Source organism: Amblyomma americanum, chromosome 5 (assembly GCF_052857255.1).
Source record: "Amblyomma americanum isolate KBUSLIRL-KWMA chromosome 5, ASM5285725v1, whole genome shotgun sequence".
NCBI classification, from domain to species: Eukaryota; Metazoa; Arthropoda; class Arachnida; order Ixodida; family Ixodidae; genus Amblyomma; species Amblyomma americanum.
In genome coordinates this window covers 78,514,353-78,540,834 of record NC_135501.1, presented here as the reverse complement: position 1 = coordinate 78,540,834, position 26,482 = coordinate 78,514,353, and the positions used below count along the sequence as shown (strand labels likewise).

Genomic DNA, 26,482 nt, shown 5'->3' with positions numbered 1-26,482 from the left:
TCGACCCGATCGGCATTGAAACTGGCCGTGTGAAAGGGGTATTATACCCCTGCCACACGGGCATTTCGAGGGCCCTCGAACCGATAGTCTAACGACTCAAAGGCGATCGAGCTCTGCTACACGGGCAATTTCAATGGCGATCGAGTCAATAGCCTATCGAGTCAACGGAGCAGCACGGAACTCCATCGAGATTTCCAGGGCCTTCGAGCGCTGCCCAAGGTTGCTAGCGTTGCTTCGAGCGGCGCCAAGCGCACTTTTGTACACGACACATTCACGGTACAAAAACATGAACATACATTATTCGCATAAAATTTAATGCAAGCAGTCTGTAAAATTATTCTAAAATTATATTAGACTAGTTTTAAGCGCATTAAATTTGCGTTGCAGTCTTTGCGTTGCTTGCGTACGCGGCGCCCTGCCCGCCCGCTTCACTGCGATAACAGCTTCGTCGCCAATCCCTCAAAGCAATATCGTGTTCTAAGCTGTTGTATTCGCCTTCGATTTGCCCATTCTTACCCTCGCATAAAGTTTCAAGAGACAAATAGCTCTTGTTTTTCAGATATCATGGCGATTTCCCAGGTCTTAAGCCTGACGAAGCAGCGCTCCGACGCAGTTGGAATCGCTTGGTTTTGGCTCGTCTTGTACTAGAGTGGCTACAGCAGTGTCTGCACATGTCCGTCGCGTACGTGCAATTAAAAGGGTTTTGAACGACTTTCGCGCATGCGTGTATTTCAGAATTTAGTATACATTCCCAGTCAAACGTACTACAGGATTCTAAGACAGAAAAAGTTTGTAGTCTGTAGTCTTGTCGTATTTTGGGCATGTCTTGTGTAGTCTGTCTTGTCTTTTGGAGTCTGTAGTCTGTCTTGTCTTTTGTAGTCTGTCTTGTCTTTTGTAGTCTGTCTTGTCTTTTGTAGTCTGTCTTGTCTTGTGTAGTGCCTCGTACGCTGTGCTGCAGTCATTACTGTGCAATTCTTGTGAACTTAATGGTCACCTATTAAGTAACACAGGCTTTGTGCATTCTGGAAGTCATGCACAAGAATGCGAAACTTGTTAACGGTCTCCTCTCAATTAACAAAAGCTTCGTCCATTCCAGAGTAATTCATGCACAAAACCACATAGCTTAATTGAAATGAAAATGATAAATATATTTATTGTAATAAATTAAGCTTTTTTTTAGCACTTGCTCATGCACGCTGCCCTGGCTGCATGCCGGCTCTTGGCTGCGGGCTCCCGGCTGCAGGCTCCTGGCTGCAGGCTCTTGTGGCTCAAAAGCGGTCTTGTCTTGGCTGAAAAAAGAAAAATTAATGTAATACTGAATGTCAGCAGACACCCATTTCAGACAGTCAAGAAGACTTATGGCCGCAGTTATAATGAACGCTCATCTTTTTACAAACGAGGGCTTGCATCAACCAATTATGCGTTAGGTAAATGACACTGCATCAATATAAAAAAGGACTAACCATCATGGCCAAACCACACAGTTACAGCTAACAAGGTGCCGAAAACCTGCCCCCACATCTATAACCTTGCACTTCAGGCCAAAGCAGAAACCAGATGGTCTCCCATTAAAATCTAAAATGAAAAAGCTGCTCCTGCGGGCACCTTTCCCTCAGTGCATGCCATATAGTAATGGGTTACAACCCCATATCTATTCGATCCGATACGTTGTAATGCACTAGAGTGCATAGACATTGCTTCGTCCCAGCATAAACAAGGCTTCATCATTAGTATAGCCAGACATTGTGCGATACATCTCTAGGCACAGTGATGGAGAAAGTCCAAAATGACTGTTGTCAGGCTTAAAATGTTCTACATGCATGAAACATTTTTATAGAAAACTAACACCTAGTGTTATAATTTGTAAGCTGTAGCAGACTGTAGCTAGTCTGTCAGTGATAGCAGCATGACATCTGGCCGCAGTCGTTACTGGAGATATTGGTACAATTTACGATTACGAGTGCAGCTCGAGGTTGGTAGTTAAAAAGTTGACTCGTCCTAGTTAAGACCTAGACTCATCCCTTCGGGAGCCTCACGTGAAATTCCGCAAGTAGGCTTTCCCGCATAGCGTAGTTGACCAAAACAAGATGGCGATGGTTACGCTCGGAGCGTTAAGGTGACAGAACGAATGCCATGGGTGTGGGCATTAATTAGATAACACATTACAGAAAAATAAAAATAAACAAGCTTTCGCAATGCAACCGTTAGAAGCGGCTCGTCCCCCATGTTGTTCGCAGCAAGCGTGGTATGTGAGAAAGCCCACTTGCGGAATTGTGCACAAGGTCAAGTCTAGCGGCATCGGAATGCGATCGGTCGACGCGATAAACGACGGAGGAGAAAGAGAACAATGCATTTTTATTGTTTTCCTGGAACTTTAAACTCTATAATCAGATAATCTGCCCATATATTGCGCTTTTGCAACAATCAGATTTACGAAAGTCGGCGCGGTATACGATCGCTGCTGAGTATTCGGGAATTTTCGAAAATTCACGAATATCATTTCTCGAATACGAATATGAACCGAATATGAAACATATTCGATTCGTATTCGAAATTTCGAATATTCGCACACCCCTAGTTACTGCTAAACCTCAATATATAGACCTCAATATAAGGAAGTTCACTGCGCGACAAAGTTTAATTTTAGTTTTTAGTTTCCACTGAAATCCATGTATTTTTCCCCTCGATTTAACGAAGCAGTTTCATGCCAGTTTTGATACAAAAGTTTCATGAAAATTTGGGCAAATTTCATCACTTTGTAAAGTTAAAAATGTAATTTTTGTAAAAACGTGAAGGTTGCAACTGCTACTATAAGCGCTGGCAGCAGCAGCAACCTACGAGTGCCACATAATGCGAACACTCTTGAGCTGTCGAGCGTCCTAAACAACGAACACTGCCGCGGTGGCTTAGTGGTTAGGACGCTCGACTGCTGATATCAACGATATTGCGGCTGCATTTCGGTAGAGCCAGCGCATGCCAGTTCATCAGACTTATACTGGTGATAATGAAAACAAAAGCAAATTAGAGTGTATTTTCACACACCAGAAAACAGATATTGCACAGATATTTACCGCCGCAGGTCACAGCACTTCTGTGCTAAATACCGCACGACCTTCTTCTGCCGCTTTGAAAGCTCCTCGGCAGAGCACCCTTTCAGCATCAAATAGTACCGGAAGGAATCTGCAAAGTTTGGACAATGAGTAATGTCAGTGTGTTTATAAAAAAAACATAAAATAATTTGAAAACAAGCTTTTCCATTTTTTTGTTGCTGGTTCAGCCAGCGAATGGGTAAGATGACATAAAACACGGGCTCAGGTCATGTGAGGCATACAGAAACTGCACAAAAGTTGCTGCTTTCTTCACTTTATTTCATGCCAACTCTTATGCAAGCCTATCCAAAGCTGAATTGACAAAAAAATTAATGAGCAAACAGATCCGTAGTTTCAGTACACCTCGCATGACATCTTCTCACCTTCATCATTAGCTACCTCTGAGGTGCTGAAGACAAAATGAGACAATTTTCGGTCATGCTTGATTATTTGGACTTTTCCACGGCACCGCGATATGGCCCATAGAGCCAATGTTCAAGAGTGCCTGAAATTTCAGACGCACCACAACTGATTGCTTGATTTTTCGGACCTCATTCGCACTCGCCGCCAATACTGAAGCTGCCATATAATGTGAACAGTGGAACCTCATTAATTCATAACTGCAAGCGCGATCGAAAACTTGATCAAACAAACCGAAATTCAAGCTTAAAGGGAGCCTCTTAACTTGCGATGCTGAAGTTCTACGCAAGTCGGCACATTGCACCCGCGTGGTTTTGAATTTATACTGTTCTTGAATGTCTTCCGCCACACGGACTTTAACAGTAGTCAGAGTTCACGGAAATCATCTGTACCGAGTCTTTCGTCTCGCATACGAGAGCAGGTAGCAGCAAAGCTGCGTGGGAGGCGTACGGCTTCACGGAGACGGCGAGCGCAGGAGGAAATGGTGGTGCATTTCAAAGCGAGGTCAGCGTACCCGCGGCAAAACACACCGCAAACCTGACTTTTCTATCATAAAACCGTAAACAACTAGCGTTTCGATGACAGGCAAGACACCTCTCATTAAATGCAAGCCACCGCTAAGAGCATATCGCTGGATACAAAGCCGATTTTGGCTCCAGTCGCTAGGCCTAATTACGAGGCCAATGCCGACGGAGCACCTGCTTCGGCTGTTTCTCGATTGTTATTGTCTCGCCATCTTCGCATTCTCGTTCCAGGCCCATCGTATTGCGGGCGCAGCGCAGTTCCCACAGAAGCGTGCTTGCTTTCTCGTTTAAGCTATGTCCCAACCGTGCATTTATCGGCGACATGCTGAGGGCACCACAGCCAGGCCGGGCATGTGAAAGCGGTCACCGCCGTCGTGTGTGCACGTCACGCGGAGAAATTTAGCCGTGAGGAGCTTTATAATGTGTGCAATACAACTGACCCCTTTCTCCGGCATATTGGTAATAAGTTCGTAATTTTTTCAGTAAAATTTGATTGTCCGAACTGCGTGATTTTTCAGACATTTAGTGGTCCCTAGACAGTCCGAAAAATCGGTCGTCAACTGGCACCCGCAAATTCTATCCCACGACTCTGAAAAGGTGGCAGCAAGTGGCACAGGCACAGTTCACTAAAGATCAATGGGAGAGGGGGCTTCTGTCCTCTAGTAAGTGTAACACCCGATTCACAGCAGTGAATCACTATTCCAGAAGCTGGTTGCGTATCATGCGATTCGATGTCATTGCTCTGTATGAATCATGCCTGAACCATGGACAGCGCATGTTGAAAAACATACATTTCACTAAGTTTTAGCAGCAGTCTACTCCGCGTTTAAATATAGCAACTTTAGCACTTTTTCCTGGCACCGGGGTGCTTGTGTGTCAACTTTTCGCTGCATCTTTGTTGTTTTGTACTGGTGCTGCCATGTTCATTCCGGACACGTTCATCTAAAATGGGGCAGCTGACGATACTGATAAATCCATGTACCGGTTGAACGACACACCCCCTTCAGTAACTGCTGTGACAGCAATGCAAACAGAATGCGTTCAGTCCCCGAGTCTATTTTTACAGCAGACAGAATCAGTCTGACACAAAAGTCTTGCTACCATCATGAGCCAACGCAAAAGAAACTGCAGGGACCATATGTCATGTCTTTACGACCTCTATTTTGACCTCTCAAACCACCTTCATCGCAATAAGGTTGGAAAGCAGCGGCTGCAACAGCTGCCGCCTGATCCCACATCCCACTGTGCACTTTTCAGCTGCCGCTAGACGAGCAGAACATCACTCAAGTGACTTTCATATACAGTAAAAGCTCGTTAATTCGAACGTCATGGGACCGGGAAAAAAAGTTTGAATTATCGGATGTTCGAATAACGAATGGCCTCGAAAAAACTGACAAGAACCATTTGCATTTGGTAGTAAACGTACCGTATTTACTTGTGTAACGAACCCACCCACCCCCAATTTCTCCCTAAGAATTTGAAAAAAAAGCGTCAGTCGTTAACACTTCACTCTATTTCATACCTTCACGGTCCACAACGCATTTCTTGGCAGTGCGCCAAGATGCTGCGCAGCGATAACATCCCAGTGTGTTTACCTTTTGACATCAGCTCTTGCAAAGGGGAGAAGCGAACTTTGCAGAGTGCCAGCGCTTGTCCGGTTATGCAAGCCTCATTTTCAGTACATTCGCCTTAAGGGCGACCCATAGGAGCGTACTTGCGCTGCGGACTTTGAGCGGCACGGCGTTCCCCGCACCGCCGCTGTGCAGCACCACAAGTGGCGGAAAATGGCCGGCTGCCGCCAGGGTTTAGAAACTGCGTGATTTCATATGCTTAGTAAAATGATGAAAAGAACAGCTGTGCATTTACAATTAAACTATTATTTATTCAATGACGACCAAGAGGACCAATTATTCTTCATGGCCCTTTTCTGAACCAAAATAATTAACCTGTTTGAACCTCCTGCGCTTCCTGACGTCAACCGACGCGTAGTTGCTAAGCCTAGGAGCCTTGAAAATCCAGAAGCATTCTGAAAATTTGGAGCGTTTCATCGCTAAAATTTTGTGCTGCGAGCATCTTCAGACAAAGCGAAAGCTTCGTGCGACTTTTGTTTGCCGTGGACGTGAGCCACAGTGTAGCCGCAACGACGAGTTCGTGGTGAAGTGAGAGGTCGCTTTGGCAGGCACAGCCATGTTGCAGAAGCAGGCGGAAGCCTGACGCGGTCGCGCCCTGATTGGTCTGCGCTGATAGCCGACGTTGGCCGCTTCCGGCCAGCGGCTGACCGCCAGGCGATGCTAAAAGCCGGCGTTATGATCGCGGCTGACCGCATGCTTCCATTGGCGACTGATGGGTGGAAAGATGGACGACACTCGCGAAAGAAAAAAAGCTTTTCGCACGTAATTCGTAGCACCCGTCCGAAGTCATAGCCTTTCATGGGCGTTGGCGTTGGCTGAGAGTGCGCCGACAGTATTTATCCATATTTCCGAATTAACAGCACCCGAATTAGCGAGTATTTAGTGGCGAGTTTCGGAGGCTGTGTGGAAATGAGGGTAGGCAGCCGTCACTGCGGCCGTCGACCCCTACCCGTCGGTGCCGCCGCGCCGGTGATTGCGCCATTTAGGCTTTGCCCACTCTTCCACGGTTTTATCTGGTTCCATCTTCTGTCCCTGTTTAAGACATGCGCAGCCTCTAACTATGCGGAGGCGCTATTTTTTTTTGGCCACGTGCTGTGTGCCAAGCTGCCCAGACGCGGCAGCGCGTAGTTCGAATTATCCGTAGCGGAACCGACTCGCTTTCGAATTAACGGGCTTTTTTATACAGAGATCTCTATGGAGCTTGGCCGGACCAAGTAGTGTAGTTCGAATTATCCAAAAATTCAAATTATCGAGGTTCGAATTAACGAGCTTTCACTGTAAAGTCCTCTTTATAGTGTGAATTGGTTCTCATTAGTCTGACAACAATGACAGTAATGCAATTAATTATTACAAACTCACAGAATCTCAAATGGGCCACATTCTAAAAACATTCACCACATTCACCAGTAAGAGTGACTAAATGCATGCAGCTATGCAACAAGAACGAGTGGTTTACCTGACACTGAAGCCACCTTTAGAGGGGAAAGCGGCGGATGTATCTTCGTCATCCCCTTAGAGATGGCGTTATTTGACAGCGTGCCTGTGAGGCTCCTTTGGGCGAGCATTTCGTTGCCCCACAGGCACACTGCCAACTGTTTGCAGAATGTGGAATCACTGCCCAATGCCAGCAGGCGATTCCATGCAGCCACGGGCACATAACTTCCATGCCCAACATGAACCTGAAGATGAACACAGAGCACAGATGGTTTTAATACTGTTTTAAATGCAGAACTCACCCGACATGAAATGCCAACATAAACATACTTGCTAGTGATCTGACTTCTGATTGAACATTCAAAGCCACTAAAAAATGTACATATTAAGGAACCAGTCTAAGATGCGTTTCCTGAGAAGCACTTTCACATTTTAATTTCCGCTCAAAGTAACCAAGACACATTGCAGAGTGGAGACAACAAATTTTTGGCTTGCATGTATTTTCTATCAAATGCTGCACACTAGTTACTTCCAAAAGCATGATACATGCTGCAGTACTCATATGTGTATGGTAAAAAATGGTTTGGTTTGGTGTTATGGTGTTTGATGTCTGAAAGCAACTCAGGCTATAAGGAACATCGTAGTGGAGAGCTTCGGAAATTTCTACCACCTGGGGTTCTTGTATATTCCATAATTACATCGGGACTGCAGAACAACCCGGACTAGCTTCATGGGCCCCAACAGTCAAGACCCACCGACTGTTACACTGCCTGCACTCATTACATGCGCTGTACCGGCACCTTTAAAATATTAACACACATAGGCAGTACTGCAATATTTAATATCAAGCTAGCAAGGGCGAAAACAGTTCTCAGGTCCATGCGGGCACCGCACCTCGTGACTTGCAACCCTTTGGCAAAGAAGCCAGTCACAGCAAGAGGCGTAGAGTTATGGCAAGTTAGTCAAGTTGGTATTTATTTGTGGTAAGCGAAGGTCTAAAAAATTAATATATAGCTCAGCACCTGCTGTTTTACTTCTCTGCAGCTGTGTTCCATGCTGTTTACAATAAAATGAAAGACTGGAAAAGTTTGCTCCGGCATGCTTGGAAACTTAGTGGATGCACTAATATTTTGATTCAATTCAATTAAGATTGACACACTACGAAATTACAGGACTCAATCATGTCTGAAGTTGCCACTGGTGTACAAAACACTTACATGTGGCACAGTGTAACTTATGTGTTTCACCGTGGAAGATTACAGAAGTAGACACCAAATGACATTGAGTATCAAAAAACACATAGAAGCAAAACATTGCGTCTGTGCGTGGAATGCCATGAAATAATAAAAACAATAAACTCAAGAATAACATGTGGTAAAATCACACATAATGACAAAGGAAAAACGACTGCAAAGGGGTGACGCAACTATCACTTGTTGATAATAAACCGGGTCTATTTTTCTAGGAGAGCCAGAGAAGGCTCACTTACATGGGTGTCAAGGCCAAGTGTGTGCATGTGTGCTGCTTCTAAAATCTCCCGCTCAATTCTAGACTTTCCCCTTCCTACGATATTGTTTGATTAAGCTTGGGGTAACAACCATTGCATCCCATGCAATGTCTGGGGAGATTAGCACCAATTTCACTCTTCAGAGAGCAGAAATGCTGCCACAGTCTATCATTGATACATTGGCCAGTTTGGCCAATGTAAACTCTGCCACACTGCAGTGGAAACTGGTACACCACTTCAGTGGAGCAGGCGGCGCTGCACGGACCTTCCGCCACATGCTTGCAAAGTTGAGACAACTTGCAGGAGGCGGAGAACACAAGACGGATTCCCTGCTAAGACGCCACCTTCTTCAGGTTATGTGCCATTTTATGCACATAGGGCATAACCTCTAGCTGGCCTTTGTCAAGGGGGCCGCTTGCTTCCACCGGTGCGTCTTGTCCCGCAGCTTCTACATCAGCGATTCAGCCACTGCCTGGAGGAGGAGTGGTGGAAAGCTGTGGGACAAGATGCGCGGGCGGAAGCGAGCAGCCAGTGCAACTGATAGTCACATGCTTTTGAGGATTTCTCGAAGCTTAAGTTCAGATTTCAAGATAGCACACAACACCATACACTCGTGTCGTCGTAGCCATATGTGTGCGAAACGCGATCAGCTGTTTGCTCTACAGCCTGCAGCCGCCCAATAACTTCACGTCGTTTCTTCTGCTCCCAAGGAGCCAAAATCTACCGTACATGTGCAAGCAACGATACGCAGTAGCCCGCAAGGCAGCGTGCTTCCGTGATCCGTGGCCACCATCCCTTATGACTATGATGAACCTTCCTGTCTAGACTTTTCTAGCGGCCAGCAAGCTGCCCGAGCATGGTAAACAGAAGAGGTCCAGAGTCCACGGCTATTATGAAGTCTGAAGAAATGCTTTTTTTCTCACCTCTGACTAACACAGTACGTAAACAAAAAACTAGCGAAATACCACGCACCTCTCCAGCTTCATTTGTGATCCCCACTGTGTTGTCCACTTGTGCTGTAGGCCCTACAGCTGCAAAATAAGAGGAAAAACAAGAAAGACAGGTGGATAAAGTAAAAAGCAGCTTACAGTAATAGTGCGAGAACTATCTGCCATCTATGAATCTTAGGTAAAGAATGACCAATTGTGCACGTATGAACATTAACCCACACAGCTTTCGCATTCATAGCATGTAAGGAATTAAGTGCCCTGGGTAGTTTTTTCCAGTTTTTTTTCATTTTCATTGATTTTGAGTTTTTTCTCATTGATTTCAGGTAATAGATACTTAGCACCGTTTTTTTACTCTTTCACCTCACACAATTTCAGACCTTTGCTTATGTTTGAAATCTCATCTGTGCTTAGGAACATAGCTGGCAGTTTTACCTTTGAAGACTAGAGCTACACCAAAATCGGAACAAAGATAACGTCTTTCAGTGGAGTGGTGGAAGTTTCAGCATCGCATGCATTCCATGAGTATATGCCAACGAGTCAGAAGTGCTTTAAACAACAGATGCATGCTGCTTTCTATATCTTGGATTGTGAAAAGGCCGACTCCTTCAGAATACACCACAAAAATCACAAAACACCATAGTTCTCCAGTGCAGCAAGGCACTATTACTGAAGGCTATGGAGTAAATCATGTTTCTTGATGTAAATGTGCTCTAAGAAAAACCAGAAGCATGGCTTCACTAATACAAGGGCACAGTATTGAGATAGCCGCATGTAATGCAGCAGACAGGTACTGCAATTGCAGAGGAGGCCAACCTACAAGGCGGAAAGTGAGGTTGTAGAGACCGCCCCAAGACAATTTTTTTCAGGAGTGAGCTTGACAAGTGGCAGCCGACTGCCCAAGCTGGGTCAGATTACATTCGGCATAATAAAATAAACCTGGGTTTTCACTTGCAAGGCATTGATAATAATGAAGTCAGTATTCAGCGCAGTAAAACAAAAGTTAAATGCCGGGAACACCATGAAAGATTTGCTATTCGCACAATGAAGAGCCCTCTTGCCAAGTTTCCTTCAGCTTGTGCAAGCAGAAACATACCTTTTGGCAGCCTTGCTTCGTCGGCGGGGTTCACGTCAGGAAATGGTGCAGGGTCCACTATTAACGAAATAAAAACGACCCTTTTGTGTCTTGCATCCAAAATTCCTGCCCAGAAAAATTTTTGAAACGAACGTAACACACCATTCTCAACAACAGTGTTTCCCTTTTTATTGCCGCAAAATACCCTGAAATTAATTTATTTTTCCTTACTGCAGGCAAGGATCAGCCACAAAAAGCGACCATACAGCTGCTTGACAAGCTGGCTACCCCTTGACAGGAAATATTCAGTGCCTTACATGCGAATAATGGCACCACAAAAATGGTGTCACTATGAACACTAGCAAAGAATGTCTATCAATGTAGGCAGTACTTCTCATTATAAAGTACTATAACAATGGAAAGAAATGTGAACAACACGGCACATATGCGTTCCGCTGTTCGAATTTCTTTTGATTGCGCTTTTACCAAGGTGGTAAGAAAAAGATGTTAAAGTAATCCATGAATGCATAACAGACGACTCTCGTGTCCACTGAAGTGAAAGTAAGATGAAAAAAAATGCGAACAGTGGAGCACCCAGGCTCCGCTGTTCGCATTTCTATTCATCGTGCTTTTACCCAGGCTCCGCTCTGTTCGCATTTCTGTCCATAGCTCCTGCACATGCTATAATTGTAATCGCAATACCAGCTCCAGTTATAATTGACGCTTACTAGTTATGAATGAGGGCAGTCCTGCCGTCAAAATGTGCATTAGCCCATTGTCACAGCGCCTCGGATAGAACAAACTGCAGCCATGCCTCAGTCAGACGAAACAAGGAGGCACTGCAATTCATTCCTTAGTTGAAGCACTTGCGCGTCTTAGCAGAAGCACACGGACACCGAAAGACATCCCAGTCCCCTTCTTTTGAGGGGAGGTGCCCTCAAAACAAGGTGCTGCCTCAAGAAAAGCTACAAAAAAGACTGCACTGAAAGTGTAACACAATGCCAAACATTTACTAAGTTACATAGTGTGCACCATTACGGGGAAAAAGTAACAGACGCCATGTCTAAGTTCTGGCCCTTGCCACTGTGCACGGGAACGCCACCTGACGAAACACTTCTGGTGTCGAGACCGGCGCAGAGGGCCTGTTTCGACACCAGAAGTGCTTTTTCAGGTGACGCCCCTACGCACAGTGGCATGAGTCTAAACTTGGAGGGGGGGGGGGTCTGGTACTTTTGCCCCCAATGATCCATATGTCCTACACGGGCAAACCGCCGATAATAGAATCCTGGGTCTAGTGGGTGCGATAAGTGGGCATCAGAGCAAGTGAAACTACTGCACACAGTCAGTGATCTACAGCTGCCAGCAAACTGAAAATTTCAATATGGTATGCCTCACCGGCTGAAGCTGTCATGTGCCTTGCGCTGGATTCCCAACCAGCTCACCAGCTTTTGCGCTGTTACCATGTCAATTGCATGCTGACAGCAGAGAATTCATGAAATGCTTCATGTCATAGGTGCTATGGCAGCTTTGTCATTGCATCATTACAACTTCTTTGACAACTGGAGACTAAGGCTGGTCTACTGTAGAGTCACTAAATAAAACTTAAAGTACCGACACTGTAGCACGGCGTTAAGCAGGGGCGGCCATTTTGGTGTTTATCATTGTTGTCAGATTGCCACTTCTGTGACCTCGCCGCTAACTTTAGCCCAACCATTTCATAAACAATGCTGCTAGCCACCCTGACGCTGCGGTGGGAATCCTGTGGCTTGGAACCGCTCAAATGCAAAGGGTACAGCCATTACCATCAGTTTATGCTTTCATCGTGGGGAGACACTCCTTGCAGTATGAACTTAAATATTCTAGGTTATTGTTGATTATTCTGGGCAAATTTTTCTAGACTCTGCACAATTGGCGTTGCGCTGTTCGTATGCTTTATTATATATTGCGATCGCCTCCTCAGTAGAAGCTGTTGCTATAACACTTCATGCGTTGCCTTTTAAACTTGCTTTTATTTTGTAGGAGCTAATGTGTCAACACCGCGGGAGAATTTCTAATGGCTCAATGTAGGCAGCGGTCGAGTGCAATGCTACTACGGGTGTCTTCGCGGTTACTCCAAACTATTACAGGAGAAATATACGAGCGCCCTGGCTGAGCAAGTCACGGTGATTAAGACAAGGGTAACCCCGCTGGAGGTAAAATAATGCTGGGCGCACTGGCGACTGCTTCAAACAGCGGCTTAATCTTGAAGCTAACGGCAGCGAGCCATCTGCACGTGTATTCGCAACTTGTAGCCGGTGTAACTGGGTGGTCAGCACGCTTCCGGAGTACAGTAATTACTATAATTCTGTGAAACTTTGGGGGCTGGTTACAGAGAATGGCATAATCGTTACAGGGAATGGCATAATCGAAATCATTGCGGCTCACGAGTTGCAGCCATGCGCGTAGTCGAGCACCGTCCTTTTCCCCCAACGGAAAGCGCATGAAGCGTTTTCTGTCATTTTGCGAGTTGAAACAGCCAACAGCGCAGCAAAACGGCATCCTCGTATGCTCTTGTGCAGCTGAAATGCTGCGAAGCGCGGGATCTCGTGGTCAATGCGTCGGCCACTGACAGCACTTGCAGCGTCGCAGCACTAGGACTACCACAGTTGGCCGACTGAAAACGCATAAGCCACAAAATGGCCACCCCCATGAACCATCGCAGTGTAAACAAATATCACGTGATGCAAACTGACCAATGATCGTGGCAGCGGCACATAACAATAAGAGAAAAGAGTGCCGGTACTCTAACTTTTTATTTAGTGACTCTAGTCTACTGCATGCTGCATGCATCTAAGAACTCCTTCCTCATTCAATGGTCGACTGCATGCAAAATTCAACTGCGCAAAAACCCTTGACACTTCAGTGACTACCGTTCTTGTCGAAATCAATGAAAAAGATGAGCATTTCTACCACTGCATGCTACCGGTAAGCTCTATCCACTAGACATGGCATATTGTTATAACAAGAAGCCTAATCGGCAGTGCTGTGGCATTAGCTCCCCATATGTAGTCATATTCATAAAGTGAGCTGGACTGTATAGCAGCATTATGTCACGAGAACTTAACTCTTTTGGGGACAGGTTTTGGGCTTTGATTGATCCGATCATTGCAGTGTCTCGAATGAAATAATGTGCAAGCCACTCTACATAGAACAGCCCTGCTAACAGTCCAGGCTCCGAATTTTTGCGCTAGTAGAAAGGCAGCAGTTTATGCTAATTTTGCATCAAGATGATAACAAGGGAACATTTCAAGAATGTTAAAAGTTGGTACCAGCCAGCTGCGGCAAGGGCGACGAGGGCTTAGCCTGTGAAGCACTGCTGCCATGGGCACTCTGACTTTGAACCCAAGAAGCATGGCCGGGGACTGGAAATCAAATAAGCACATAAAATTTGACAAAACTTCCTATTCATACAGATACCAGTATAATACACTATCAACAAATTAAGCACACAGAGCAGCATTTACCATGTTCACTCAAAAGAAGAATACATTTAAAAAAATAGCTCAAAATTGGGAAGAGCATTCATTATGCACAAAAAAATTTCAAAAAATTTGCAACAGCAAAAACAAAAAAATTGTGGATTCTTCAGCTTCGTCGCCTTCAAGGGCATGATGTGGCAGTGTTTAATGGCTCCCATCAGACTCTTCTTGCAGATCCTCATTCGTGTACATGCACTTTGCTACTCTCGTAACCACAAATTTTTTAACTTGCTCCTCTATCTCACACACTCATAAGAATACAATCGTAGCCTGTCACATTATTTGCAGATTACCCGTCGATACAGAGCCCCGCTTTAACCAAGCCGTATGAATGTGCATGCATGACCAAGGGGCAGAGTGTCTGACTCTGGATCCAAGAGTCCTGGATTCAATTTCCATCTCGCACCCTCATGTCAAAGGAGTTGCTCGAGTTGGCAGCTGTCAACTCAGTTATATCATGTGGTCTCGCGACGACGCACAACCTGCTGACCAATCAGTGCCCTGCCATGCCACTTGTCAACTACCATGCTCATGATTTTTTTATCAGCATCATTTATAGAACAGCCAGAGCCCATAGGACAAAGAAACTACAAACAAACAAGACTAACATAGCCAAAGCAAAATGTAATGAAGATGAGGCAGTCTTCATGGGCCCATCAGGAAACTAGATCCAGCATAACAAAAAAAATAGTGACGAAACAAACCAGTGAAGGACGAGCAAGATTAAAAGCAGCAGCAGCAGCAGCAGCAGCAGTAGCGGCAAGAGGTCCACGAGAAGGTGTAGCGGCGCTGGTATCGACAGCGGCGCTGATGAAGACGAAGCTCAGAGCGCGACCTGACTCACGCACTATAGAACGCTTTCAGCAACAGGCCTGGCCAGCAACGTCAACAGCCCGCTCCGCAGGCTCACCATCCGCAGCTACCGGGACCCCAAATAAATGTGGATCACCTACCACAAAGGCATGTGAAGCAGATGGCAGCAGAAAGCCGGGTGAATGAGATTAGGAAGTTAGCAGGATGAGCTGGCCACAGCTGGCATTGGACAGGGTTAATAGGAATAACACTGGTGGCCTTTATTCTGAAGCAACTTAGTTAGGCAGATGGTGCACCTTTGTGTAAAATGTTTCCATTACAGTTCACATTGTTGTCTTTTACTAACAACTGCTTTTGCCGTGGTCGATTTTGCTCTTGTCATTAACTTCAGTCTTTCTTCCTGCACTCTTCACCCTCTCTCGCACTCATTCTGTTCGACTGCTGTGGAATCAGACAATGGTTGGCTCACAGCGACCATGTTTTACGTGTACTCCAAGGACGACATTTTGCTTCGGCTATTTTTGTTGTTTTTTTGTTTACACAGTTGGTGACATGGGCACTGGCCAGTGTAAATGGCACTGTAATCTAGATTCAATAGCAAATGCTCAGACACCTGCTGACTCACTATGCCATTCTGCGTTGCAAAAGAGGTTTACGAACCTGCTGCTCTAGGTGGTCCTGGCTGCGCACGGTGAGAACTTGGCTGCCCATGGCAACATTCCAACACACAGGAATCTAAAGAGAAGTTACAAAGGGAAGCATCAAATTACTGAACCGACATGCCAGGTTCAGAACACTGAAGAGGTGATAACTTTTCAGTGCAGAAATTGTACAGAAATGCTCCGTTTTCTCATATTTACTAATTACAATGCTAGAATCTAGTGATAGTGCATAGCTGTCTTGATGCAACCAAAACACTATGCATGTGGTTTTCACATGCAGTTCTTGTACTGTGTAAATCCTACTAACAGTGAGCACCTGCTGCAGGAAGGCAGCCCACTTTCACTGTTACCCAAGTATATAGCTTCGCAAAAGCTGTCACTTCATGACCAACGGTGAAAGCCTATGTGAACTAGCAGAAAGAGGGCACCCTTTACAGCGTGGTGTAAAAAGCAATCTTGCTATAACAGGCAAGCATTTGGAGTCCAAAATATTCACATACCCATATTCAAAACTTTGGCACAGAGGGCCTTCTGCAGCTCCTTGTTAAGGCTCTCGAGCTCCTTCACCCGTGCCTCCAAGTCTGCAACCTTGGATTGAAGGCTTACGGCTTTGCTTGTGCCCTCAGTCCCCTCCATCTCACTTGTTTGTTTCATCAGCTCGTCCTCAGCACTTCTTTTTGCCAGGGCCCTAGCCTGAAAGTTCAGCTTGGACTGAAAAATAAAGAAGTGCTTAGTCAAATCCTCGGCCCTTTTCCAAATGAAGTGGATGTAAACTCTTTGCCAGCAGGATGAAATAGTGATCCATCAAAAGAATGATTTAGGCTTTATGGGGTTTAACATCCCAAAGCAACTCCCCTATCATTTCGTCTCCATCAAAATGCGATCGCAGCAGCGGCCGGGATCAATCCCGTGTCGTTCAGGTCAGCAGCCGAGCACTATAACCACTAATCCTAAACCTTGTCCCAAGCATTCCAGCCCACGGAAAGCCAACTACCAGGTCAAGGGACAGCTAGATACCCGAGAAAACTGGTACAAAAATGAGACTTCAACAAAAACTTGCCTGATAAGACATCGCAATAAAACGTGAATTGAAACCATAAAAATTAAAAGGATAATTTCCCCTACTGTACAGGAGCCTTGTTCACAACTAAGTGATTAAAGCTGCATTGGATTTTAAAAAGAGGGTCAGGAAGCATATGTACACTGGGGGTTGACCTTAGTGGCTACAATTTAGGGTGTCATTAGTCATTTGCATAATTACAGTTCTAGGAAATAACTTTTTTTTTAGCTGGCAGTATGCGCATCCCCTCCCCCCATCAAAAGTCGTAGGCAGATGACACAGTGTTTGGCAAAACTGCTGAAACACACCGTTTTGTTTTCAACGCCATTATGCTCTTTTTGGCGCATCACATTTCCACCTCGCTAAACCAAACTCAGCCAGTTGAGCAGAAAACGATAGGGCAGACGGGCTCGTAGTGACATACATATGAAGGCTATGTCATCAGCGTCATTTTAGTTGCATACACGCATCAAGCCAAGACCAACAGGAGGCGAGAGGGCACAGTGAAGGTAGCTAGATATATAGAGATTGGGCGGCCCATAGAGCAGGGGCCGAATAGCACAGGGTAACAACTCGGATTTCACTGTTCACTTTGCTCGAGCGTTCCTTCCTGTTGGCCTTGCCGTACTTTTCCTTTACTGATCTCGAAGCTAACAGAGCTTTACCTCATGGCTCCTATGTCGACTTCCCGAATCTCTGCTGACTCCCGCTATTCTCTTTAGTCAACACTTTATGTTACGAAGCTGCTTTTGCAGGCAATTTAAAGGTTTACCAATGGGTGCCCCTATTTCTGACTGTCGCAAACCTTGGTAGACACAGTAAATCCTTCCCCTCAGCTTCCAGAATGCGGGAGAAAAAAATCCCTCGTGCACTGTCAACAAGAAGAAATTCCTCCCTGCAAGAAATCTACTGAGCAAAGTGGAGTTTTGGGCCAGTTGGCAAGTCGTGATTTGCAGGTGGGCTTAGCGTGAGACAAACGAGGACAAGAGAGGGACACAGGATGACCGCTAACTTGCAACTAAAAGAAAGAGAAGCAGAATTACGAGCTCAAGGAACTGAATGTGCATGCCCAGCTATCCACTCATTAAGACAGGGGGCTGGATAAAGGCAAACTGAACCAAGATAATCTGGGACTGAATGGCGACAAAAATGGCACAGAAAGAAACTGGAAGCACCTCTTCCACCTTCAAGCAGCAATACCCAAGAAATTACTGAACATTTAGAAACAGATTCATTTCGCAACATGACAATAGACGCGTCACTCAGTTACTTATCACTTCCTAGCTCATGAATAAATGACGCCTTAAGAAGCTCCCCTGCTAGTTGTCCTTTAGAACGGCCAAGAACTTTTCTTTTTCCAAACAGTGGATGACATTTGCAGCTCAAATAATGCTTAGGCAGGTTGTTAGATTAAGACGATTTAAAAGAAGTAGCATGTTCCCTTAGGCGTTCACTGAGGCAGCGACCAGTCTGCCCTATTTAGACACGGCCACAGCCCAGAGGGACCTCGTAAACAACACCAACTTTGCACGCAACTAACTTGCAAGCCTGATGCTGCAAGCCAGTTTGTGATGACTTTGGCTCGCCAGTGCACAAAGACTTGACAGTTTTCGAGGTGCCTTGAAAACAACGTCCACACAAAACTTGCTTGCTATCCTCAGTGGATAGCTGGGCGTGCATTAAGATCCTCGAGCTAGTAATTCTGCTTCCGTTTCTTTCAGTAGCAAGTTATAGCTCGTCCTTTGTCCCTGCATTGTCTCGCGCTAAGCCCACCTGCAAATCAATAAATCTACTGGAACGACGTTTTTATTGCTGCCGTGTGACCAACAACACGTGAAAGCCGTGCAGCGGGCAAAACGCGGAACCCGTGCGTGAATCTCCTAGGCTGATCACTAATCCAAAAGAAGCAATATCAAGAACATGGACACAGTACACATGTTGGTAAGTTCCTGGTTCAAAGATAATAGCGGTTAATGTGAGCTAAGCGCATAATGTTCAGCAAGCACAGGAAAGCCAGTTGGACGCACCTTCTTCCGCGGCGGGCCATCCTTCGAGGAACACTTGCGCGAGGCCATACGCTTGTTTTGGCGCCACGTTTTCATTTCTTCTTCAGTCTCTGCAATTTTTACCGCATTATTATAAGTGAACGCCAAAATCGTGTTCGGCAATGCCGGAGAGGATCCTAACTCTTACCTGTCATATGGAGAATGGTGGCCTTATAAAATCCGCCCCGGGTGGTGGTGTTGCCCGCCCAAAACACATCATAAGGCTTCCCCCTCTCGAAGTCGTCGATATCATGCGGTGCAAAATTTCGAACGTCGGCGTCCGATACGACGTAGCGTTTGTCTTCGCCTTCGTACTGGACAAGCACGAACATTTTCTTGCCCCAACAGAGTTAGCAACGCGAGCACATAAGAGCACACCAGAGCTCACCTTCATACTACGCTAGGCCTAAACACCTGCCGCGAATTCTCCGAAACGGTATGGCTACGCCTAGTAGTGGCCGGAAACCAAATAACTTCGTATATGTCGGAAACGAAACCGCACCACTTTTCCTTGTAAACAAGCATTTATCTGTCATGTTGATTTCCGTTTAATTTGTTTTTTATTACAACTGTCCGCGACAATTGGCATGTGAAAATAAAATATAGCCTAGTACTCATGTGCATATACACGTGAATATGTAGTGAAAAAAAAAATAAGGGGTGGAGAACAGATACTTCATACCGAGTACTGGTAGGACCAAAAAGCCCGAGAGTGGCTCTTAAGGAAAGAGAAGTATTAAACGCGAACTTGCAATTGAAGTACAAAGTGCTCAGAAGATATATTGAGGTGCCCTGTATATTCGACTCTATATTAGGCCGATAGTTTTTTTTTTTAATCACAAGATATAGAACTCTTAGGTCGGCTTAGATTCCACGTGACCAATGAAACGCACGACCAAACTCCGACAGGCCGCTTTAAACACGCATCCCTGAAATCCTGGTTGAGCACTCGTTTCAAAAGAGCAGCACTACAAACCTCTTGATTGACTGCACAGAAGATTGGAACTGTACAAAGAGGAGAGTGATACGGAGGAGGCCAGTGATGGCAAGGACGAGTGAGCGGGAGTAGGTTCACATGAAAGAAATGCCGTTTGCGTGCTGTCCCCGCTGAACGTTCCGATCTATTCGACCTTTAACTTTCAAGCGTCGATCGGCTTAAAGTCTTGGTCGCGGCCTAGATTCGAGTAAATATACTATATAACTATCTCGATCAGGCAAATGGTACTGCACATATGCGCAAGATTTTTTGCATGCTGTAAAGGGCAGAAAAAAGTTGATGCCCCGCATAATGTTCAGGCATATATATTAATGGTGTCAATCGCAAAAAAAAAGAAGAAAACAGAATTAGGACACCAGCTGATCGACGGGATGCAGTCTAGTAAATTCTCTCCAATAGCTAGAGTGTACGCGCATGTACACTAGCTATATAATAGTTGGTTATTCATAACACATGTGCTGTGGCATAAAAAGGGTGACACAAATAAGTTGACGCTGCGTCTTCCGTGTTTCTTTTTGTGTGTTATACGTAATTGCATCGTTATGCAGTTACTACATTAATTTTTTGCTCAATTTGTAGCAATTACTATCGCGATCGAAAGAAACACGAACAACGCGGCTCCTACGCGCTCCACTGTTCGTATTTATTTTGATCGCGCTTTTACATGACGTTCGTCCTAGAATGCATCACGGACGACTCTATAGCGTCATTTTTGCTTCCACCGAAGTAAAATCGTGATGAAAAGAAATGCGAACAGCTGACCGCGTACGCTCGGTGTTGTTCGCCTTCCTTTCGATCACGATAGTACGCGTATGTATACTCAGGTGTGCGACAGCGCAAATTACCTCCGAAATGCGAATTGCATGCAACGCGCATTAAACCGCACTGTCTGCTTTCGATGTGCAGTCCAGCGTATTAACTGTGAGTACATATATTCACCGCCTTGCAGCTCGCAATGAATGTCGGTTCGACGTTCACACACTTTTCCCCAACTCAGGAACTTAATTCGGCCACCCCCCTTTTGTCAAGAAACGAGAAAGTACAGCTAGGGCGGCACACGCAGAGCCCTCAGATCTGCTGTGGCGAGTTCAAATTCAAGAGATATATGGGATACGTACATGGGTATAACTAGCCATACAACATAGCACGCGGTTTTGAGCTCTGAACTTTTGACCTACGGCGCACGTTCCTCCGGTTGTGATTATACCACCTTAAAGGTGTACTGGTGAGTGCTATCAAAATACGGAAAGGGACGAACACACAGGTAGATTCCATATTTCTCCGTATTTGATAGCGCTCACCAATACCTTCAAGGATGCATTTCCAACTAGCCCCAGTAGTAGCTCTTTTGATTATACCGGCCTCCCAAATGGGAAATAAGGTTGCGCATTGAAGGATCCCAGTTGGGGTTCCTCTTTCGAGTGACGGTCGGCGAACAGGCTGTGCAAAGAGCGAACAAAAAGCCACCAGATTAGACGGTTGACACGATATATCATATGAGCCCCAGGCCTTTTTTTTGACGGGAAAAAAAAAGAAATTGGTTTTTGAGGAAAGAAATGACCTCACATCTCATTGCACGGATACCCGAACAGCGCCGTATGGGAAAGAATGAAGGAGGAATTGAAGGAAGAAAGGAAGAGGGAAGTGTTGCAGTGGAGAGCTCAGGAATAATTTCGACCCTGGGGATTTTTAATGTGCACTTCCATCGCATAGCATACGGGCGCTTTTTGCGCTTCGCATCCATCGAAACGCATGCAGCCGTCGCGGCTGGGTTCGAACCTGGGCAGCATTTAGTAAGCCCCGCCACGGTACGTGGCTTAATGGTTCAAATCAAACGACACCTGAGGTGTCGGTTCACTGCGCTCGATACTGAGAGGAGGACTGAGCACTCGTGTTCGATTCCAGCCACCGTGGACTAGAGCTCGTTTAGAACATTCAACACAGAGCCAACGAGTGAGCCCTCCACAATCCAACCCAATCCAATCCGTTTATATTTAGGTTTGGTCGTGTTCACTTTTCTTCCTGGCGCGCAGTCGCATCCAACCAACGTGAGGCCGGCAGCACCGCAAACACTTTTGCCCCTCGTACGTACAGCGATGAGTACTCCTCGTCGCAAGCGGTACCGTCAGTACTTGGAGCCCGGGCAGCCGTGGGATGTGCCGAGGCAGACGGCGTACAACAATGAGCTGAAGAGAGCTCGACGCGCTCACGCTAGCAACGTGGATAGTGTGACACAAGGCGACGAGTCCGACCATGCTCACGGAAGCCGATGTTCAGACAGTTCCAGCCACTCAGGAGACGATACTAGCTGTGTTGATGGCAATGAAGCGCCTGACGATTTTTTTATTGCCACGAACAGGCAATCGGCGATGTCGATCACCTTGTCGGATCAAAACCAGTGGAAATGTGCAACAACGGCCACTCTGCGAACGAAGACGAGATGGCGTCGGCCAGCGATGTAGGCGGGAGTGCCGAAGACAGCCCTCCAAACTCGGGCGAGTCGACATCGTTCACTGATGTCGGCGAGCGTAGCGAAGGCAGCACTTCCAACACAGATGAATGGGCATCTTTCAGTGAGGCGGGCGAGAGTGGCGAGGGGGCCCCCCGCACGAAGAAGAGCCAGCGTCATTCAGAGAACGTGATGAAAACTTCAGACGTTATTTCGAAGAATGTGCAAAAGAAACCCTGCCCAATCAGGCCATAAACAAAGCACAGACCATCCTTCTAATTTTGACGTACGTTGTGCACGCAGGCCTCTCTTGGACCCAAGTAGAGGGGGTGTTGAAGCTCATCAACACGCTTTGTGGCAGTGACGTGTTGCCTGACACCACACACATGCTTAGGAAGATGTGGCAGACTGAAATGGATTCCCTTCAGGTCCACTTCTTTTGCCAGGTATGCTTTGGCTACTTTGGAAGCAAAGGGAGGAAGGAAACAGCACACACATTCACTTGCATGCATTGCAACACCACGCAGACGGTGCGGCGACTGATAGCAAGAGGCGATTTCTTTCTAATTTTCAACCTGAAGGAGCAAATCTTCGACATCGTTTCACAGTACTCTGGGTTACTGTTTCACCGCTTGAAGCAAATGGCCTCGACTGTACCTTCCATGTATGCAGATATCACAGATGGGCGGCTCTATCGAAGGACAAGAAGCCAACTGAAGGCAAAATGGAGTGACCTGACAGTCACTATGAACACAGATGGATCACCTGTTTTTAAATCCAGTAAGGCTAGTGTATGGCCTGTTCAACTACTCATAAATGAGCTGCCTTTCAACATTCGGTTCCGTAATGTAATTGTGGGGGCACTGTGTTTTGCGAATACCCATCCTCCTCAACATCTATTTATGAAGGCGTTTGTCAAGGCGTTTAATGACATTGGCACCATAGTTTGGAAGCATGCCTCTGAAACTGTGCTGTCAAGACTGATTGTGGCATGCTGCTGTGTCGACTCGCCAGCCAGGGCATCTTTGCTTAACATGAAGCAGTTCAATGGATATTTCGGGTGCTCCTGGTGCCTGCAGACGGGAACTCCTGTCGATGGTAAGCCATTTATTTTGGGGAATCGGGCTTGTATTCATATTAGCTTGCATTGTGGTCTACCAAATGCTTTTAAACTAAGGGTCCTTTGTATTGTATGCTGAGCGTCAAAGCTTGCTTAACCTGTACATCAGTATTTTGTTATATTTTAAAAATTAGTAATTTTATTGTTTTAGCACTGTTTGTTCATGGCACAGGTACGTGTAATTTGTGCGAGGCAGCCACCTGCATGAGTGGCATTGGCAACATAATCATTTGTATGCACAGTGCGTGACATCGTGGCATCTGCTCTTGTACACTTCTCTTCACACTTACTAGTAGCATTATGAGGCTCAGAAACAAAGTCCATGTCATGAGAAGTAACATGTATTAAAAATGCTTATTAATGCAAGTTGACTTCATCCTGTCATTCCTCCTTGAATATTAAGTTTTCATTATTGTAGGGTGTGCAATTTACTGGTTGTGTATAGTCTGACATTGAAGATCTAGATACAACATCCTTTGACATAAGGCAGGACACAAGATACTTACCATGATTGCAGTCTTGCACTGCTAGCATTGTTTTCATGTTTAAGGCATCTCAAAAAGCTTCATGTAGTACACATGGCCCTGATGCATGGCATTGAAGCCTCATAAACGGGCTGGTGACAAATTTAGTGCTGTGATATAGCGGTGCACATATTTAAAGGGGCTCTAATAAAGTTGCGGTATGCCTGGGATGTTAAAACACGCTGCTTCACGAATATTGTCCAGCAAGAATATTTTTAATGCGCTTTGTAGAAGCCGAGTTATCTGTAGTTGAAATCTAAAATTTCAGCGTCTTCGCACCTTTTCCTCTCCTCTCATCACTTTTTGTATGCTGGAAGGTCGACGCTCCTCCACCGACCCCAATTCTGGGAGCGGAGCTTCCTGACCTGCCGGAGCTGCGCGGCTTAGTGGCTGTGGTCACGATAGCGGCCTGACGTCTCAAAGAATGTAACCAATAGTCAGCTCTCAACGTTGCAATGGAGGAGGATGCGAACATGAAAAATTCGGCGGGAAGGTCTCGTCAATTTTATGCTGCGTGTAGAAGTGTAATTTTGGGTCAGGTTTTCGTGAAAACACACTGCACTGATTGAGCGAGTTGATGCACTCTCCTCGGAAGGTGTTTCAGAGCCCTTTATATAAAGAGGCTGTAGTGCACTGCATGACAGAGAATATGTTATTCCATTGATTGTGAGTCAATGTTGTAGCACAGGCAATCGTGTATTCATATTTACTGAGGTTTTATTTTACTTTAGCAGCTGCTATAATTTTATTGATAATGATAGCCTGGTTGTCTATACTCACAATGAAGGCACAGCAGAGAATGTACACAGGCATAATGGAAGGAAAGCAGACAACTGCGTTCGCTCTTTTGCAGTCATCTGTTCTGTTTTTGCACCATGATGCTGTAGTTTTGTAAGTGCTTAATTCCTGTGCCTGTCTCTTGCAGGCACGATTCGGTATATCCAAGGAGCTGAGCCAGCAGCGCCACGCACGCACACTAACATGCGTCAAGACATGCAGTCTGCCCACAGACAGCGCCAGACCGTGCGTGGGGTGAAAGGACTTTCTCCGCTTGTGAGCCTCCAAGGCTTCAATCTTATGTGGGGTCTGCCACCCGATTATATGCACTGTGTTCTTGAGGGGGTAACGCAACAAGTAACCGAGATATGGCTGACTGCTGTTGGAAAGCCTTTTTATATTGGCAGGCATGTTCATGAACTCGAGCATCGCATTCAGCAACTGAAGCCTCCGATTAAGTTCTGCCGATTGTCTAGACCAATTTCAGAGCGTAAAAATTGGAAGGCCACTGAGTGGATGTTCTGGTTACTGTATTATTCTCTCCCTTGCTTAAGGGATCTGATCCCTGAAAGGCACCTAAATCATTTTTCATTGTTGTGTCAAGGCATTTTTCTGCTGATTCAGACTTCCGTGAGTAGTGTTCACCTCACTGAAGCAGAGCAACTGCTGTCATTATTTGTGAACAAGTTTTCCTTTCTGTACGGAAAAAGCAATGCCTCATTTAATGTGCATCAATTGCTGCATCTGGCTAAAAGTGTGGAAATGTTTGGGCCTCTATGGGGAACGTCCACATTTCCATTTGAAAATGGAAATGGGCAACTGGTAAGACATGTTACAGCCGCAAAAGGTGTGCCATTGCAGGTGGCGGAGCGTTGCATGATGAAAATGTGGCTCAAAAATGCAAATAGGTTTGTGGGCCTGTCATCAACTCTCTTGCCGAGAAAAAACAAAATGTTAATGGTTCGTGACATGCAAACAACTGGTACACCAGTGCTAGGAGCACCACTGCGATCGATGCACCTGGAGGACGCCATCACCTGAATGTTCATTACTCAGTATGGAGAAGTGCCTGTCATATAACATTATGCTCGAGTAGAGATAAATGGCATCACCATTCACAGTACTCAATACAATAGGCCTGAAAAGACTTGTTCTTACTGTGTGAGGATGACTAATGGCATTTACTGCCTTGTGATAGTCATCTGCTCTTTCGACATAAATGGCCGAAAGGTTGCACTCGTGTGCCAAGAGTTGGTAATCTGCCAGCCAGTCTTCCGAAATGTCACGTACATGCACCCCTGTAAGCGTGCTCCTGCGAGTCGAAATCTCTCTCTGTGCTCATCTGATGATGTTGCTGCCCAGTGTGTGTTGCTTGAAATGGAGAATGTTTCTTATGTTTATGATATTGCAAACAATTACAACATAGTTTGAGTGAAAGAAGGATTTCAGTACCTTGGTACTGCCAACTTTAAATGCAGAATAGAGGCCTAAAAAATTAAATTACTGGAGTCACATTTTTGAAGCCTTAAAAGAACTTATATTTTGAATGATAATTACAAATATGCTGTTCAAATAGCAACGACTTTAAAAACTTTAGAGCTCAATTTGTATTATGCAGTATTAATTTTACTCTTGCTGCATTCCATGTTGTCAGGGGAAGCCAGTGCCATGCATTTTAGCAAAATCCTTGCAGCAAAATTTCCTCAAAGCTTGTGACAAAAAGTTTACATAACATATGCGTTCACTAGGACTTTGTTTACATGAGGTTAAATGGCATATTTGAAATCTGCACACACAAATACATGCTATGCGAAGGTTTAATAATTGTGACATATTTTTTCCTAGACCTTTTTCTCTATTTAAATAGGTTTTGTGGTTTGGTTCTGTGCT

At 45.5% G+C, this 26,482-nt stretch overlaps 1 protein-coding gene across 1 annotated transcript; it reads right to left on the bottom strand.

Moving 5' to 3' along the window:
* Positions 1–1,176: 1,176 nt before the first annotated feature.
* LOC144133990 (uncharacterized) lies at positions 1,177–19,110 on the bottom strand. The gene is made up of 9 exons (XM_077667019.1): positions 18,874–19,110; positions 18,708–18,796; positions 16,121–16,331; positions 15,619–15,693; positions 13,936–14,028; positions 10,649–10,705; positions 9,578–9,636; positions 7,205–7,343; positions 1,177–1,289 (listed from the first exon to the last, which is right to left on the bottom strand). The coding sequence occupies exons 1-9, from the start codon at positions 19,055–19,057 to the stop codon at positions 1,177–1,179; spliced, it is 1,020 nt and encodes a 339-aa protein (XP_077523145.1). The 5' UTR covers positions 19,058–19,110.
* Between the last annotated feature and the right edge of the window lie 7,372 nt (positions 19,111–26,482).